Source organism: Ambystoma mexicanum, chromosome 6q (genome assembly GCF_040938575.1).
Source record: "Ambystoma mexicanum isolate Mex_15411 chromosome 6q, UKY_AmexF1_1, whole genome shotgun sequence".
NCBI lineage: Eukaryota > Metazoa > Chordata > Amphibia > Caudata > Ambystomatidae > Ambystoma > Ambystoma mexicanum.
This window is the reverse complement of record NC_090937.1, coordinates 314451765-314464808: the sequence shown is the minus strand read 5'-3', so window position 1 is coordinate 314464808 and position 13044 is coordinate 314451765. Positions and strand designations below refer to the sequence as shown.

At 45.7% G+C, this 13044-nt stretch overlaps 1 protein-coding gene across 1 annotated transcript in view; it reads left to right on the top strand.

Annotated features, from left to right (window-relative positions):
- The window catches only part of GRIN3A (glutamate ionotropic receptor NMDA type subunit 3A), a 1167194-nt gene that overhangs the window by 348994 nt on the left and 805156 nt on the right, over window positions 1-13044 (top strand). The window contains exon 3 of the mRNA XM_069630814.1: window positions 10750-11797. Coding sequence (XP_069486915.1) covers window positions 10750-11797 — 1048 coding nt within the window. The remainder of the gene's footprint in view (window positions 1-10749; window positions 11798-13044) is intronic.

The window sequence follows — 13044 nt, the reverse complement described above, 5'->3', positions numbered from 1 at the left end:
ATCTAAGTATCAGCAGATATCTATTCCATAGAAGGCCAGGTCTATCAGGTCTCTCTAAAAGTGGGTATTCATTCCAGAAAGAAGATCAGATCAACATCAATTAATCTTTAAGTGATTTCCCAATGTCACTGGATGTTTTGGTAATTTCCAATATATTCACCTGTGTCAGGACTTAAGACAGATTTGAATACAGGACCCTGCTAGATTAAATCATAGAGAGAGTGCATTTTCCTTATTTAAAACATATCTTCAAGTGTGATTGCCCAGAAAGAGAGGTTAGCGTATCAGTCAGAGTGGAAGGATTATAATGGTCCCAACAATAATGCGTATATGAATTATCCATGTGTAGTAGAGAGATGCCTTACAAGAAAGTGGAGCACATGGAATGACTAACTCCTAAAACCTAAAGGATATAACAAGTTGAACAATTAGGGAAATGATTACCTTGACAGTTTATAGCACGTTTTTAAGACTTAATCACCTTACTGGAGTGGGGAGGTCTTTGTTACACCAAGGATGAGAAACAGATTTGACCAATATGACTGTTATGTCAAATTATGCTGATAGTAGTTACTTGGCAGAGGACTGGAGAGACAAAAAAATTAATTAGGTCTTAACCAAAAATTATGGTGAGGATTCTGAACACTAAGGGCCCGATTCATAGAAATGTGTGCAGAAATCATGCAAGGGCATCGCAGCGAGAAGGACACTGTGCAAGCCTGCATGCAGAATGAAAAAATTTGCGACCCGCATATTCATGGAATTAACTGTGCAGAACCAACACATTCGCAGGTTGCGTCAGGAATGTCCATGACATGCCCACATACAGAGCCATATCAGCCATGGAAACAGACCTTTGCACACTCCTCACATGCGATTCAATGCACCCCTGAAAAGCCTCCTGTGAACCCCCATAAGCAGGCCAGCACTTCGCTGGGGTGCGTGGGGTACCCTGTAACTATTCCCAGCACCCCCTCAACATGCGCACCACGTATCGTAAAGTAGACATTAGTCGGTAGATATGCGCACAATCCCTCGCAACCCACACCTGCACCCCGATGCGATGCATTGGTGCACCCATAGGACAGATCGAAACCCTGACTGCATACATGCACCCCATAATCCAACTTGCGATCTTACCATTGCAGGGTGATTCCATACGCAAGTGCCTGTACGCCTGCCTTTGGGTGGCAGATAGTATGAAGGACCTGTGTGACCAATTCCCTACCGAGAGGTTGCACCCTCGAATCCCGGAATACGTCACATGCCACGCAATTAGTGGCATGCGATGGACTGCCTGCAGGACATTCCTCGTAATGCCCACTTTTTTACATGTTGTTCCGAATTTTCTGTGTTCCACCCCCACTCTGCCCTCTGCTCAGGCCTCACCCACATAGAGACGTGCCGATCCTGCGCGAACTCCAAACAAGTCCTGGAAAAGTAGTGCGCATTCGATTTCATGAAGTACCCTTTTTTCCATGCAAATAATTCCATGAATCAGGCCCTAAGTGACACCTGTGGTGAGAGACATAAGGCAAGTAATACACCATTTTGTTTGTAAAGCAGGTTTATACATGCCACAGGCAATGTTCCCCCTAATTACTTTTGTATAAGTGCGGAAATGGTTGGCTATCGTACACACATTATTTTCCATGTGGACAACTGAATAGCTAGGTAAGCAACTTTGTGAGCATGCATAGTCAATGAGTTGCATTCGCCTTATAGTTTGAAAGGACATGTTCCCTTCCCAGCCACTATACATATTTGCAAATTAGTGTAAAAGGTGCATCGTAGAAGACATATTCCAATGTATAGGTTAAGAACAACAAATATTTCATGCATGGTTATGCAGAGACCTCATCAGCCAGTCAATACTTCAAGATTTACCACAGAAGCTACCACGCTGCTCAGAGGCATATACAGCATCCATTTTTACTCACTAAAAACAGAACAGTGTGCCCAACAAAAATGGAAAACAATGAATATGTAGGAGTCTGCCCCTGTTTCTACCCACAAAGCTCCCCTTATAGTTTTATAGTTTTTAGAATCAGTGACTAGCGAGCAGTGGCATATGAAAGAACTCTAATATTATCACTGCCCGATCTCAATTGCAAATTCAAGGGGAAAGAACATCTTTTAAAAAAGCATGAAGTATCCCTACTGGCAAAGCTAATTGATTTTTGTACTCCCTAAAAAATCATGAGATACCAAGCAAGGAGTACAATTTTATCAGAGTCCTGCTTGCACCCTGGCATTGGGCGTAAAATGACAGGACACATAATACAGCTTATAATTTTTCCCACCCTTCCTAACCATTTAACAAGAGTCTTACTGATGTTTCTCATGGAGCCCTGTTGAAGAAAATCACACATATTGAGTACTTTATTCTTTAACTAGGGGCCTCTCCCATGAAATTCACTGTTACCAGTTAAACAAGATGCATGGAGATGCTAGAGAAAATAAACACAGAAGAAATGACTATATTGAAAATCTCCAAGCAGCTGAACAAAGAAAGAGACAGAAGATGCAGTTATCTATACTGTTTCTAGAGGTTTCTATCATTCGGCAAATAAACAACACATTGGACCTAATTTGTAGGTTGCCAGTCTGGAAACAAGGGTCCTGGTAAGCTCGCCAGCACCCTTGTTTCTGGATCGGCAAACTCTGCCGGGCGCAGCAGCCACGGTAGCCAGAGTGGTCATTGAAGCACCGGCACCATTATTAATGGTGCCGGTGCTTCCGTGTCCCACTACCATAGAGTCCTATGGGAGTGTATGGGAATGGGGACTTACAATTTATGGCGCTTGACTCCCCGTGCTGCTGGAGATGTAATCTCCCAGTGTCACGGGGAAGTTAGGCACTGGTAAAATATTACGGGTCTGGTGGCAACTTGCCAGTAGCACCGGCAGGGTTACCACCGGTCCTGTAATGAGGCCCATTTTCTTTACTGTACTGTACTTCCAAAACACTTGGTTTTTAAAAGAGGCTACATTTTTTTTCTTCACCCTAAAGGAGTGTTCTCCTGTGCCCTCCACCCATACCCCTACCCAGCTCCTGTGCTAGCCTTTGATACTAGTTGGCATTTGCTACAAGCAAAACATATTTAAAGCCATATGTAAAGCCTCACCATGATATTATGAGTATTTTAAGAAAATGTCATGAATCTGCAAGTGTACATTATTTTCAAATGCATACAGGATTGTTTGCAAATTGGTGGATAGAATTATAAAGGTAAAAAAATAGTCATGGGCGCCACTCTATGAGAACGAACATGGCAAAAATGGCCTGTTCTATGGGATTGCACCCACTCTAGAGTCTGCAGCCACATTTTAGCTCACTGTACCTTTCACAGATGGGAAATATCCATTTGCATATCAGTCTTTGTCCCGCCCGCATTGGCAGTCCAGCACCGAAATGCTATGGCAATTCCCATCTGAACAAGAGTACCAACAGCAACCCCATACACATGTTTCAGCCTTGTTGGTCATCATCAGTGAGGAGGAGCTGTGCCTCTCTGAGCACAGTGAGCAAGGGGTCCATGTCTTGATGACCCTAGGACACTTAGGGTGACTAATCCGAAAGGCCCTTGAAAAATTCATCATGGGTGCACCTCTATGAGAACGAGCATGGCAAAAATGGCCTGTTCTATGGGATTGTACCCACTCTATAGCCTGCAGCCGCATTTTAGCTCACTGTACCTTTCACAGATGTAGAAAATATCCATTTGCATGTCAGTCTTTGTCCCGCTCACATGGGCAGTCCAGCACCGAAATGCTATGGCAATTCCCCTCTGAACAAGAGTACCAACAGCAACCCCATACACGTGTTTCAGCCTGTTGGGCATCATTAGTGAGGTGGAGCAAATGGCAGTCTCCTATGTACAGGTGATGTCAACAAGACTTAATGACCTAGTAATGCCATATAATGTCAGTTAATGCCGTATATGCTGGGTATGGTCACATAATTAAGGGAAAGCCTCACATGTCTAGGTGCTGCAATGTTTGCTAAGCACAGCCGTACATGTGTAGTCACCGTGTGCAAGAATGTATGAATTTGCAGGTTTAGGTATCCACTTAATGACCTCTCTGTACCTGCCACCACTCTTTCCTCAAAGGGATTCTTAGCTCTATCTATGTGCTGCTGAGCCCAGTGTCTAGTGAAGGGAAGCATTTTTGCACCTCTTACAGTTTAGAGGAAAATGACAGTGCAGTTTCAAAGTACTTCTCAAACTTCAAGTACAGCATGCCAGCTAACAGATACCACTGTATGTTTTAAGTCTACCATGAACTGGTTTGAAAGTTGTCCTTTTCACACAGATATTTTGGTGTTGCGCTGCCCTGCTCTTACGCTGTGTTGAAGGTATTATGCATGGTTCGGGAATGTGTGGAGCTGACATAGTGGATTAGGGACTGACTCTGAAATGGAGAATGCTCTTTCTACATGGGACTTAGGGAATGCGTATTCAGCCCCATTTTATTTTTTGTTGCATTTTGGGGCTTGCTCGTTTTCTTTTCCCATTATAAGTCAAGGACTACAAGTGCCAGCATGAAGAGAAAAAAGCAGGACAGGACAATCAATTCTGAATGACACGGTACATGTAGGCATTAGTGCAATATTTACTTACAACAAAATATACATACACCCCATAGACCCCTGGCAACCCTCAAATGACGTCAATGAATCTAATTTGATATCTTTGTACATGATCGCCAATGCCTGCATTAGTTTCTTTGAACTTTCTTTGTTCATCTGACACCATTCCTCAGGCGCTTCAGGATCAACACCATCAGAGGCCGACACTGTCAAAATATGCAAGTCTCTCTGCATTCTTTACATCTTTAGATAGTTCTCCAGTGAAGTGTATGTCCACAATGTGTGCATTTCTTTTCTGCTTGCCCTGTACCGTTTAGCTATGATCTCACAGGGGTCTGCAATTGCAGCGGTGAATGATGATTTCCTTTAATTTTGTCACTGTTCCATCGTCGGCTTCTGTGAGCATAAGAACATGTACGGTTTTTATGAACAAGTGTGGAGAAGCGCTATAGATTGAATATCACTCTTCATTTGTTCCCCCCAAAAAAGAAAACGATTTGAAAAACCGGTATGAGGCCCCTCAGAGCAGTCTTTCTAAATCTAACTGTCACGCCCTTGTCGCACACTAGTACACAGTACACACAGGCGCTGACAGGCGCAGCAAGGATGGGCAGGGGAAGACCGAAGTTGGCTGTTAGGTAGGTGTGTCTGTTTGTATGTCTGTGTGTATGTTGTAGGCTAGTGTGGTGGGGAGGGTCCTGGGAAGAAGTTGTGTGTGTCTTTGTGTGTGATTATGTATATTAATATGCATGGAGGTTCCCTAGAGATTGTTAGTATGGGGAGAGTGTGCAGGATGGGGGGACTCGGGGTGTGAACCCCCTGATTTCAGAGGTGAGGACAAGGGGGCCTTGAAAGGCTGCACCAAATCAGCCCAAAAGACTGTGATTTTTTGTGTGCAGCCTTTAATATTCGAGATTATCACATGGAACCGGAGAAGCTGGCCATAGTCATCTGACTTGATAGATTTGGCTATATGGTTATTTGATAACGCCATCCTGAGACTATAAATCAGGTCAGTCGATATTAATATTTCACAAGCATGCAAGTAAAATAAAGGATGTTGTCATAAATCTCCCACAGAGGGAACATTTAATGAAGTGTGTGAAATATTGTAAGTTTGCTGACTCACCAAGTGACGATGTGCCCTATAACAAGAGGTCATCATTTATTGGAAGATGCATCTTATCAGCTTTGATAATGGTTGGTGGACTGAGTTGAATGTGTATCTGTTGATGCCTGCCTCTAGGCCACATTATGCAACGTATACTTTCCTGCGTATGGTGATTCCAAGTCTGTATGTCTCCCCCAGTTTGACCCCCTAGTCAACGGACATTCAACCTAAATTTAGTTAATGTTTGGGTATGTCTAGAATTTGAACTGTCAGTGAATATTCATGACAGTGCAAATATTCATAACAGTTCAATTATTCAAGGCCCTCATTCAAAGGCCCTGTCTGTGCCAAGCTCGACCTTTCTTTCCCCCTGAAGTGTAGAGGAACCACCTGCAGCTCCCACACAGGGTAGCTGGGGGCCCTGACTCCATCCACCCAGCCATGAGGTAAGCCCCGTTGTGCCTGGCATTATCACCTGCTATGAGACGAGTGCAGTGAAGAGCGCTTTCATTCATTTGCCATCTGCCCTGCTGAGCTTTTATTTTCTAACTGCAGAGATCGCTCTGCATCCAGTGGGCTACAAATGCAGCCTCTCTTTGCCTTTGCCACAAGGTGCTTGCAGCCCTCGCTCCTTCCATCATGGCCACCGCTGTCCTGATGCACACAAGTGCTGGGCTGCCTGCCCTGCCCCTCATCTGCTTGGGCAGCCCAACCTACTTCTGGGCCAATCGGGTGCCGGTTGGCGAATGCAGGCCCCCGATTCAAAGGCACTCATTCAAAGGCCATGTCTGTGCCATGATTGACATTTCTTTCCCCCTGAAGAGCAGAAGACACATCTGCAGCTCCCACATGAGGTAGCTAGGGGCCCTGAGTCCATCCACGCAGCCATCAGGCCAGCCATGAGGTAAACCCTGTTAGGCCTGGCACTTTTGCCTGCTATGGGAAGAGTGTGGTGAAGAGCGATTCATTAATTTGCCATCTGCCCTGCTGAGCTTTTACTTTCTAACTGCAGAGATCGCTCTGCATCCAGTGGGCTACAAATGCGGCCTCTCTTTGACTTTGCCACAAGTGCTTGCAGCCATTGCACCTTCAATCATGGCTGCTGCCATCCCGATACACAAGAGTGCTGGGCTACTTCTGGGCCAATCGTGTGCCGGTAGGCGAAAGCCAGCCCCAACTCTAAGGCCCTCATTCAAAGGCCCTGTATGTGCCACGCTCAACCTTTATTTCCCCCTGAAGAACAGAGGAAACACCTGCAGCTCCCACACGAGGTAGCTGGGGGCCCTGAGTCCATCGACTCAGCTATCAGGCCAGCCATGAGGTATGCCCCGTTGGTCCTGGTACTTTTGCCTCCTACGAGATGAGCGCGGTGAAGAGCATTAATTTGCATTCTGCCCTGCTGAGCTTTACTTTCTAACAGCAGAGATCGCTCTGCATCCAGTGGGCTACAAATGAGGCCTCTCTTTGCCTTTGCCACGAGGTGCTTGCAGCCCTCGCACCTTCCATCATGGCCGCCACCGTCCCGAAGCACAAGAATGCTGGGCTGCCTGCCCTGCCTTCTATCTGATTGGCATCCCAACGTACTTCTGGGCCAATCGGGTGCGGTTGGCGAAAGCCAGCTCCCGACTCTAAGGCCCTCATTGAAAAGCCCTGCCTGTGCCTGTAAGGGGGTGCTGGGGGCCCCCTCTTACTTCTACATGGCATGTGTACACCTCAACACAGTTTCCTGACTCTAAGAACAAAACCTGGCCCCCAAGAACCTCTGCACTCCTTCATCCTCACTGTGAGTTGGCAGCTCACCTAACTTTTTTCCATTGACTATTCTCCTTCGCCTTTTTTGTTTCTTTGCTCACTGTGTGCCTTTGCAAGATTTCAAACTAAGGTGTCCTTTTACATCTGTTGCCATTTTCGTTTCTGTGCTCCGAGTGAGTGTGCCTCTTCCTGCCGCCTCCCCCCCTCCTCTCCACTGGGACCCAAGCACTTCACACTATCAGAGCTGCTTCCTGCATGGTGATAGTCACATTGCTCTGTTCGTCTTAGCCTTCCCTCCTCCTCCCTCTCTTTTCCGTTAATATGTAAAGCTTTTGCATTGTTTCAAAAACCGTCAGGCACGTGCAATAATTGATATCCATATGTTGTGTTGTTCTATGTTGTACCTCTAACGCTTTGCACTTGCCCATTCTGAATGTTCCATTGCCTATTAAGAATGTATTCCTTTTACTCTCCCTCCCCGCATTGGAGTGCTTTGAAATGCTTGTTCAAGTGTATGGGCGCTATATAAATGGCAAATAAATAAATAAAGGGGTCAGCATTACTAACTGAATTGAAATGGTCTGGTCCCATTACAGGTGCAAGTGCTAACACCACTCCTACGTCCATGCTGGCTGTAGGTGCCATCACACGAGGATGCTTGTGGTGCTGTGTAGAAGGGATGTGGGCAAAGTCTGATTTGCATATGGTCTTTCCCCTTTTGTAATGGCTTGGCAGGTGAAGAACAATGGCCCAGAGGGTTGCCCAGAAAAATGCCAGAGGTTAAGATCGACTCTAAACCTTCCAGCCACCACCTCTGTTGCTGCAGGTTTCATCACAAACGCCATGGGAGCTTTAGGCAGCCATGTTCAATTTAAAAACGTCAACATACAGGAGTTTGAGTGCATTTGAGTTGAGATGGTGGTGGGTAGGGATTTTGCCGATGCGAGCAATGAGAGTAGAGGGGGGTTGGGGCATCATGCATTTGGAAGAGCAAGGGGATTTGCAGGGGCTCTGAGAGGATTTTTCATTATGTGCAGGAGGATGATTGCGTTCCTTGCTATCCGGCTCAGCCTTCAATTAGTTTCTCACATAACATGGAAGCACAAAAAATAGGTGTGACATACATCCATCCCAACACTGCATGGGAAAGAGAAACAGGGGAAAGAGAAGATAGCATTCATCAAGGAGAACAGAACGGGAGCTAAGGTCCTGAAAATGTACAAATGAGAGAGAGGGGACAACACTAAGAGAGCCGGGAGCTGAGAGTGAGACCTGCCACCGAAGAATCGGGGGAACGAGCCAGTAATGTGAATATGACTGGGATGGTGCCCCCTGTTGCACTCAACATCAGCCAGAATTGTTGTATGTGCCCTGGAGAGAGGTGGGGTGAGTGCTAGGGGAGGGGCGGGGCATCCGAGACCAAGGCTAGGGTTCTGAAAACAGAATGTCATGCAGTTCAAAAATGAACAACTCTCTATGTAAATCATCAGGACAAATATTCAAAAATGCATAAAGAGAGGAGATTTCTCAAAAAGCTGCTCGCATTTACTATTTCCTAATTAGGCAATAATGAAAAGGACACAATGGACCATAGCACTTAGCCTCTGTGTCCTTTTGAGCAGTATGTGGAATGGTGTAGAGGGAGAATTGATAAGCAACAGAGTTCAGAATATTCCCCATGTCCCTTAGCATTGCAAACATTATACAAGAGCACTATTCCTTCCTTTCTGTCTGCCAGACCATTGGAGTCCTCCAAATCTTCGGACCTTAGGAACAAAACAAACAAACGCAGCTGTGTCCCTTTGACACACAATCTCCCAAATACGTGGCGCATTTCAATTTAAGATTGATAGAAAACGACACATTAGGATAAAGACGGACCTGCTGCTGTACGTTCATGTGTTGGAAGGAAAGGACTTGTGGATATGCTGAGCAATCGATCGATGCAAGGGCTTCGGAGGGAAAATACTTGGCATCTTTCCCAAACTCGACAAGGTTTGCAGCTGATGTAATACATGCATTTGTTAAAACAGCGGATCTCCATCTCCATTTTATTAAAGCCGGAACTCGGTGCAGATCGCGTTCATGGAAAATAGACGACAGCAAGGAGCATATCTACAGCCATAAGAGTACAGCACTGCGCTAGTGTGGCACACACAGACACCGGTGCTCATGCTGTCTAGCAGCCTGCCAACATTCCTTAAGAAAGGAAATAACCTAATCCTATACATTTTGAAATCTCTGTCCTGTGAACACATGCCACGTCCCGAATTCTCGGAGCAGACTCACATTGAGGAGGGAGGCCATTCGAATACATGCTGGCCTTTTACTAGCGCCTGGATGGGGTTATTAAGCAACATTTGCACATGCACAAACACTGTTTGCACGAGCACAATCACATAAACGCATGTGCAGAGGCTCTAAACACTTGCACTCTCAAATGAGCACACATATAGTACAGCCTGTCTGTATTGAATGTGCATGTGCAAACTGCGTTGGGGTGTTTGCAATGCGCCCGACATCTGTCCCAAATTATTCTACTAATGTTGAGCCTAGGATTGATTTAAAATAGTCCCATTGAATGCTTGTTGAACTTGCCTGAGACTTGCCAAACAGTACATCAGAAACAAACGTATGACACATTGTAAAACAAATGTGCGCATGCGTCGGTTTTACCGTTGGTCCTTGGCATCATATCGAGTTTAAAGACTAAAGGAGATTCTTCTGGGGAAAATGTAGTCACAAAGCAAAAGAAATGCTCCTTCCCCTCACTGCTCTGTGCGCCCTGGAATCTTTGATGCACACTACTTGGCTAATGGACCATTTGTAAAATGCTGCTTGTTTCTCTTTAGCCTTTGCTTATGCGTGTGCAGCCTTGTGGCAACATTAATCTTTGGCACTTTCCTGTCTACAGTGATTTCTGTTCAGTGAGTGCCAAGTTGTTACACTGGGCACTTTTCCCTGCCCTTCAGAGCTGTGTGTGTACAGCATCTCCTTCGCATATATATGGTGCTCCTGTAGATGGTTTGGCATCTCGGGAGGCATTAACCGCAGCATGCTGCACCAATTACTGCGGAAATCAATCCTGGTCCTATTTATAAGGTTTTTACTTAATTGCTTCCATTTTGTTAACAGTTTAATATTGCTCTTTGAAGAGACTGCACAAAGATAATGTAGAGGGCTTTCCAGGTTTCCAAACTTGACATGAGATTAGGCCGGTTTGATTGGCTAATGCTGTGAGCTAGATTATATTCAACTTCAAGCCTTTGATTTCTTATGTGTTTTCTTTGCAGGTTTCTGGCCAATACAACGTTCAGTGGCCTTAGCGGACACATTAAGGTGAAAGACTCGTCCATCATCAACTCAGAAGACCATTATTTCATCTGGAACCTGCAGCACGATCCTATCGGGAACCCCATGTGGACACGGCTTGGAAGTTGGCACGATGAAAAGATCATCATTGATTATGGTCTTTGGCCCGACCAGGCCCAGAGGCACAAGAACCAGTTCCAGCAGCCTCCTCGACTTCACCTGCGAGTCGTTACCCTAATAGAGCCCCCGTTTGTCTTCACCCGAAACGTTGACGACGATGGTCAGTGCCCTGCGGGGCAGCTGTGCCTGGATCCTCTGACCAATGATTCAGCAGTACTCGACAGCCTGTTTGAAAGCCTCCAGGGTGGCAACAGCTCCGTACCCATCACGTTCAAGAAGTGTTGCTATGGCTACTGCATCGATTTGCTAGAGAAATTGTCTGAAGATATGAATTTTGATTTTGACTTGTATATCGTGGGAGATGGAAAGTATGGGGCATGGAAGAATAGTCACTGGACAGGGTTGGTGGGGGATCTCCTGGGTGGTAACGCTCACTTGGCAGTGACCTCATTCAGCATCAACACAGCCAGGAGCCAGGTGATAGATTTCACAAGTCCGTTTTTTTCCACCAGCTTGGGCATCTTAGTAAGGACGAAGGACACGGCTGCACCAATAGGAGCATTTATGTGGCCGTTGCACTGGACTATGTGGCTAGGAATTTTTGTTTCACTTCACATCACTGCGATATTCCTGACCTTGTATGAATGGAAAAGTCCTTTTGGGATGACACCGAAAGGTCGAAATAGGAACAAAGTGTTCTCATTCTCATCAGCACTGAACGTCTGTTACGCCATTTTGTTTGGCAGAACAGCTGCAATAAAGACCCCAAAATGCTGGACTGGAAGATTTCTGATGAATCTCTGGGCCATATTTTGTTTGTTTTGCTTGTCAACCTACACTGCAAACCTGGCTGCTGTCATGGTAGGAGAAAAAATATATGAAGAGCTTTCCGGAATACATGACCCAAAGGTAAGTCCACTCTTAGTATGGACTGTTCCGCTTGGAAATGACATATTAGCTTGTGCAATTTACAGGTGTGTTTTCCCTACAGAAACTATTATGTCAGATATGTTTATGTTTACCTGAGAGAAAAATGATGATGCCATTTTTAGCACTGTTGATCTCAATTGCATGGAAGCAGGAATGTTCACTGAGAACTCATGCACAGAAGCCCGCCAGGTCATAAAGCATATTTATGGTTTTAGTTTGCATAACACTCACTCAAAAATTACCTTCAATGTGTACATTACTTAAAATCATGCAAGAATGTAAAGGGCAATATTTGTCATTCTGCTATCATCCTCGTGTTCGGGGCAGGCAGACCTGGTTACCGTTCACCAGCTTGAGCCTAAGGCAGGCCTGACATTAGCAAGGTCCTGGGCGAATGCTCCACCTCCAAACATGGGTGTGGTAGATATTGGCTCTGTGATGCTGCCTTTTTGGGGTTTATTTTTCTTATTGGAATGTGGTAATGTGTGTTGGCAAATATGAATTCCCATAAAATAAATCCCACAAACCTAAAATGCCAGGAGTGTGTTGCTGAATGTTACTGTGGGCACTCTGGTATTTGCTACAGCAAGCCTTTGAGTCTGTCTTCCATATCGCATGACTGGAGGGGGAGCATTTACAATATCTTCCCACCTGGGAGCGGAGCGATTGCCGAGTGTGTTGCTGAATGTTACGGTGGCCACTCTGGTATTTTCCACAGGGAGCCTTTAAGTCTGTCTTCCATATCGCCTGACTGGAGGAGGAGCATTTACAACATCTACTCCCCAGAGAGCGGAGCGGTTGCGGGGTGTGTTGCTGAGTGTTAGTTTGTTGTGGTGGAACGAGGGACGAGGAGGAGAATCCATACCAGACAACAACTCAGACTTCTGGATACCTAGATAGAGTCATCAAGCAACATTGTGGGGGGCTAATTCTCCATCTATCTCTGCCCCTCCCCCATTTTTGCCCCTACATACGCCTACAAGTGATGCCTTGGCGTGAAATGAAACAGATTTAGAGTTGGTAGCAAACACCTCTTTGCCGAGCTGAACTCAGTGCATAACAGCGCTCTCTCAGAGGATCTGAGAGAAAGGAGGCCATATGTGAAGCTGCTCAGCCCAGTGAGGGCAAGGGAGCCCGGAATCCAAGGTGAGGAAGAGGGGGGGTAACTCATCTTCAGCTCCCAAATCATATTGGGTTGAGGAGGTTACAGGGAGGAGATGGGGTAC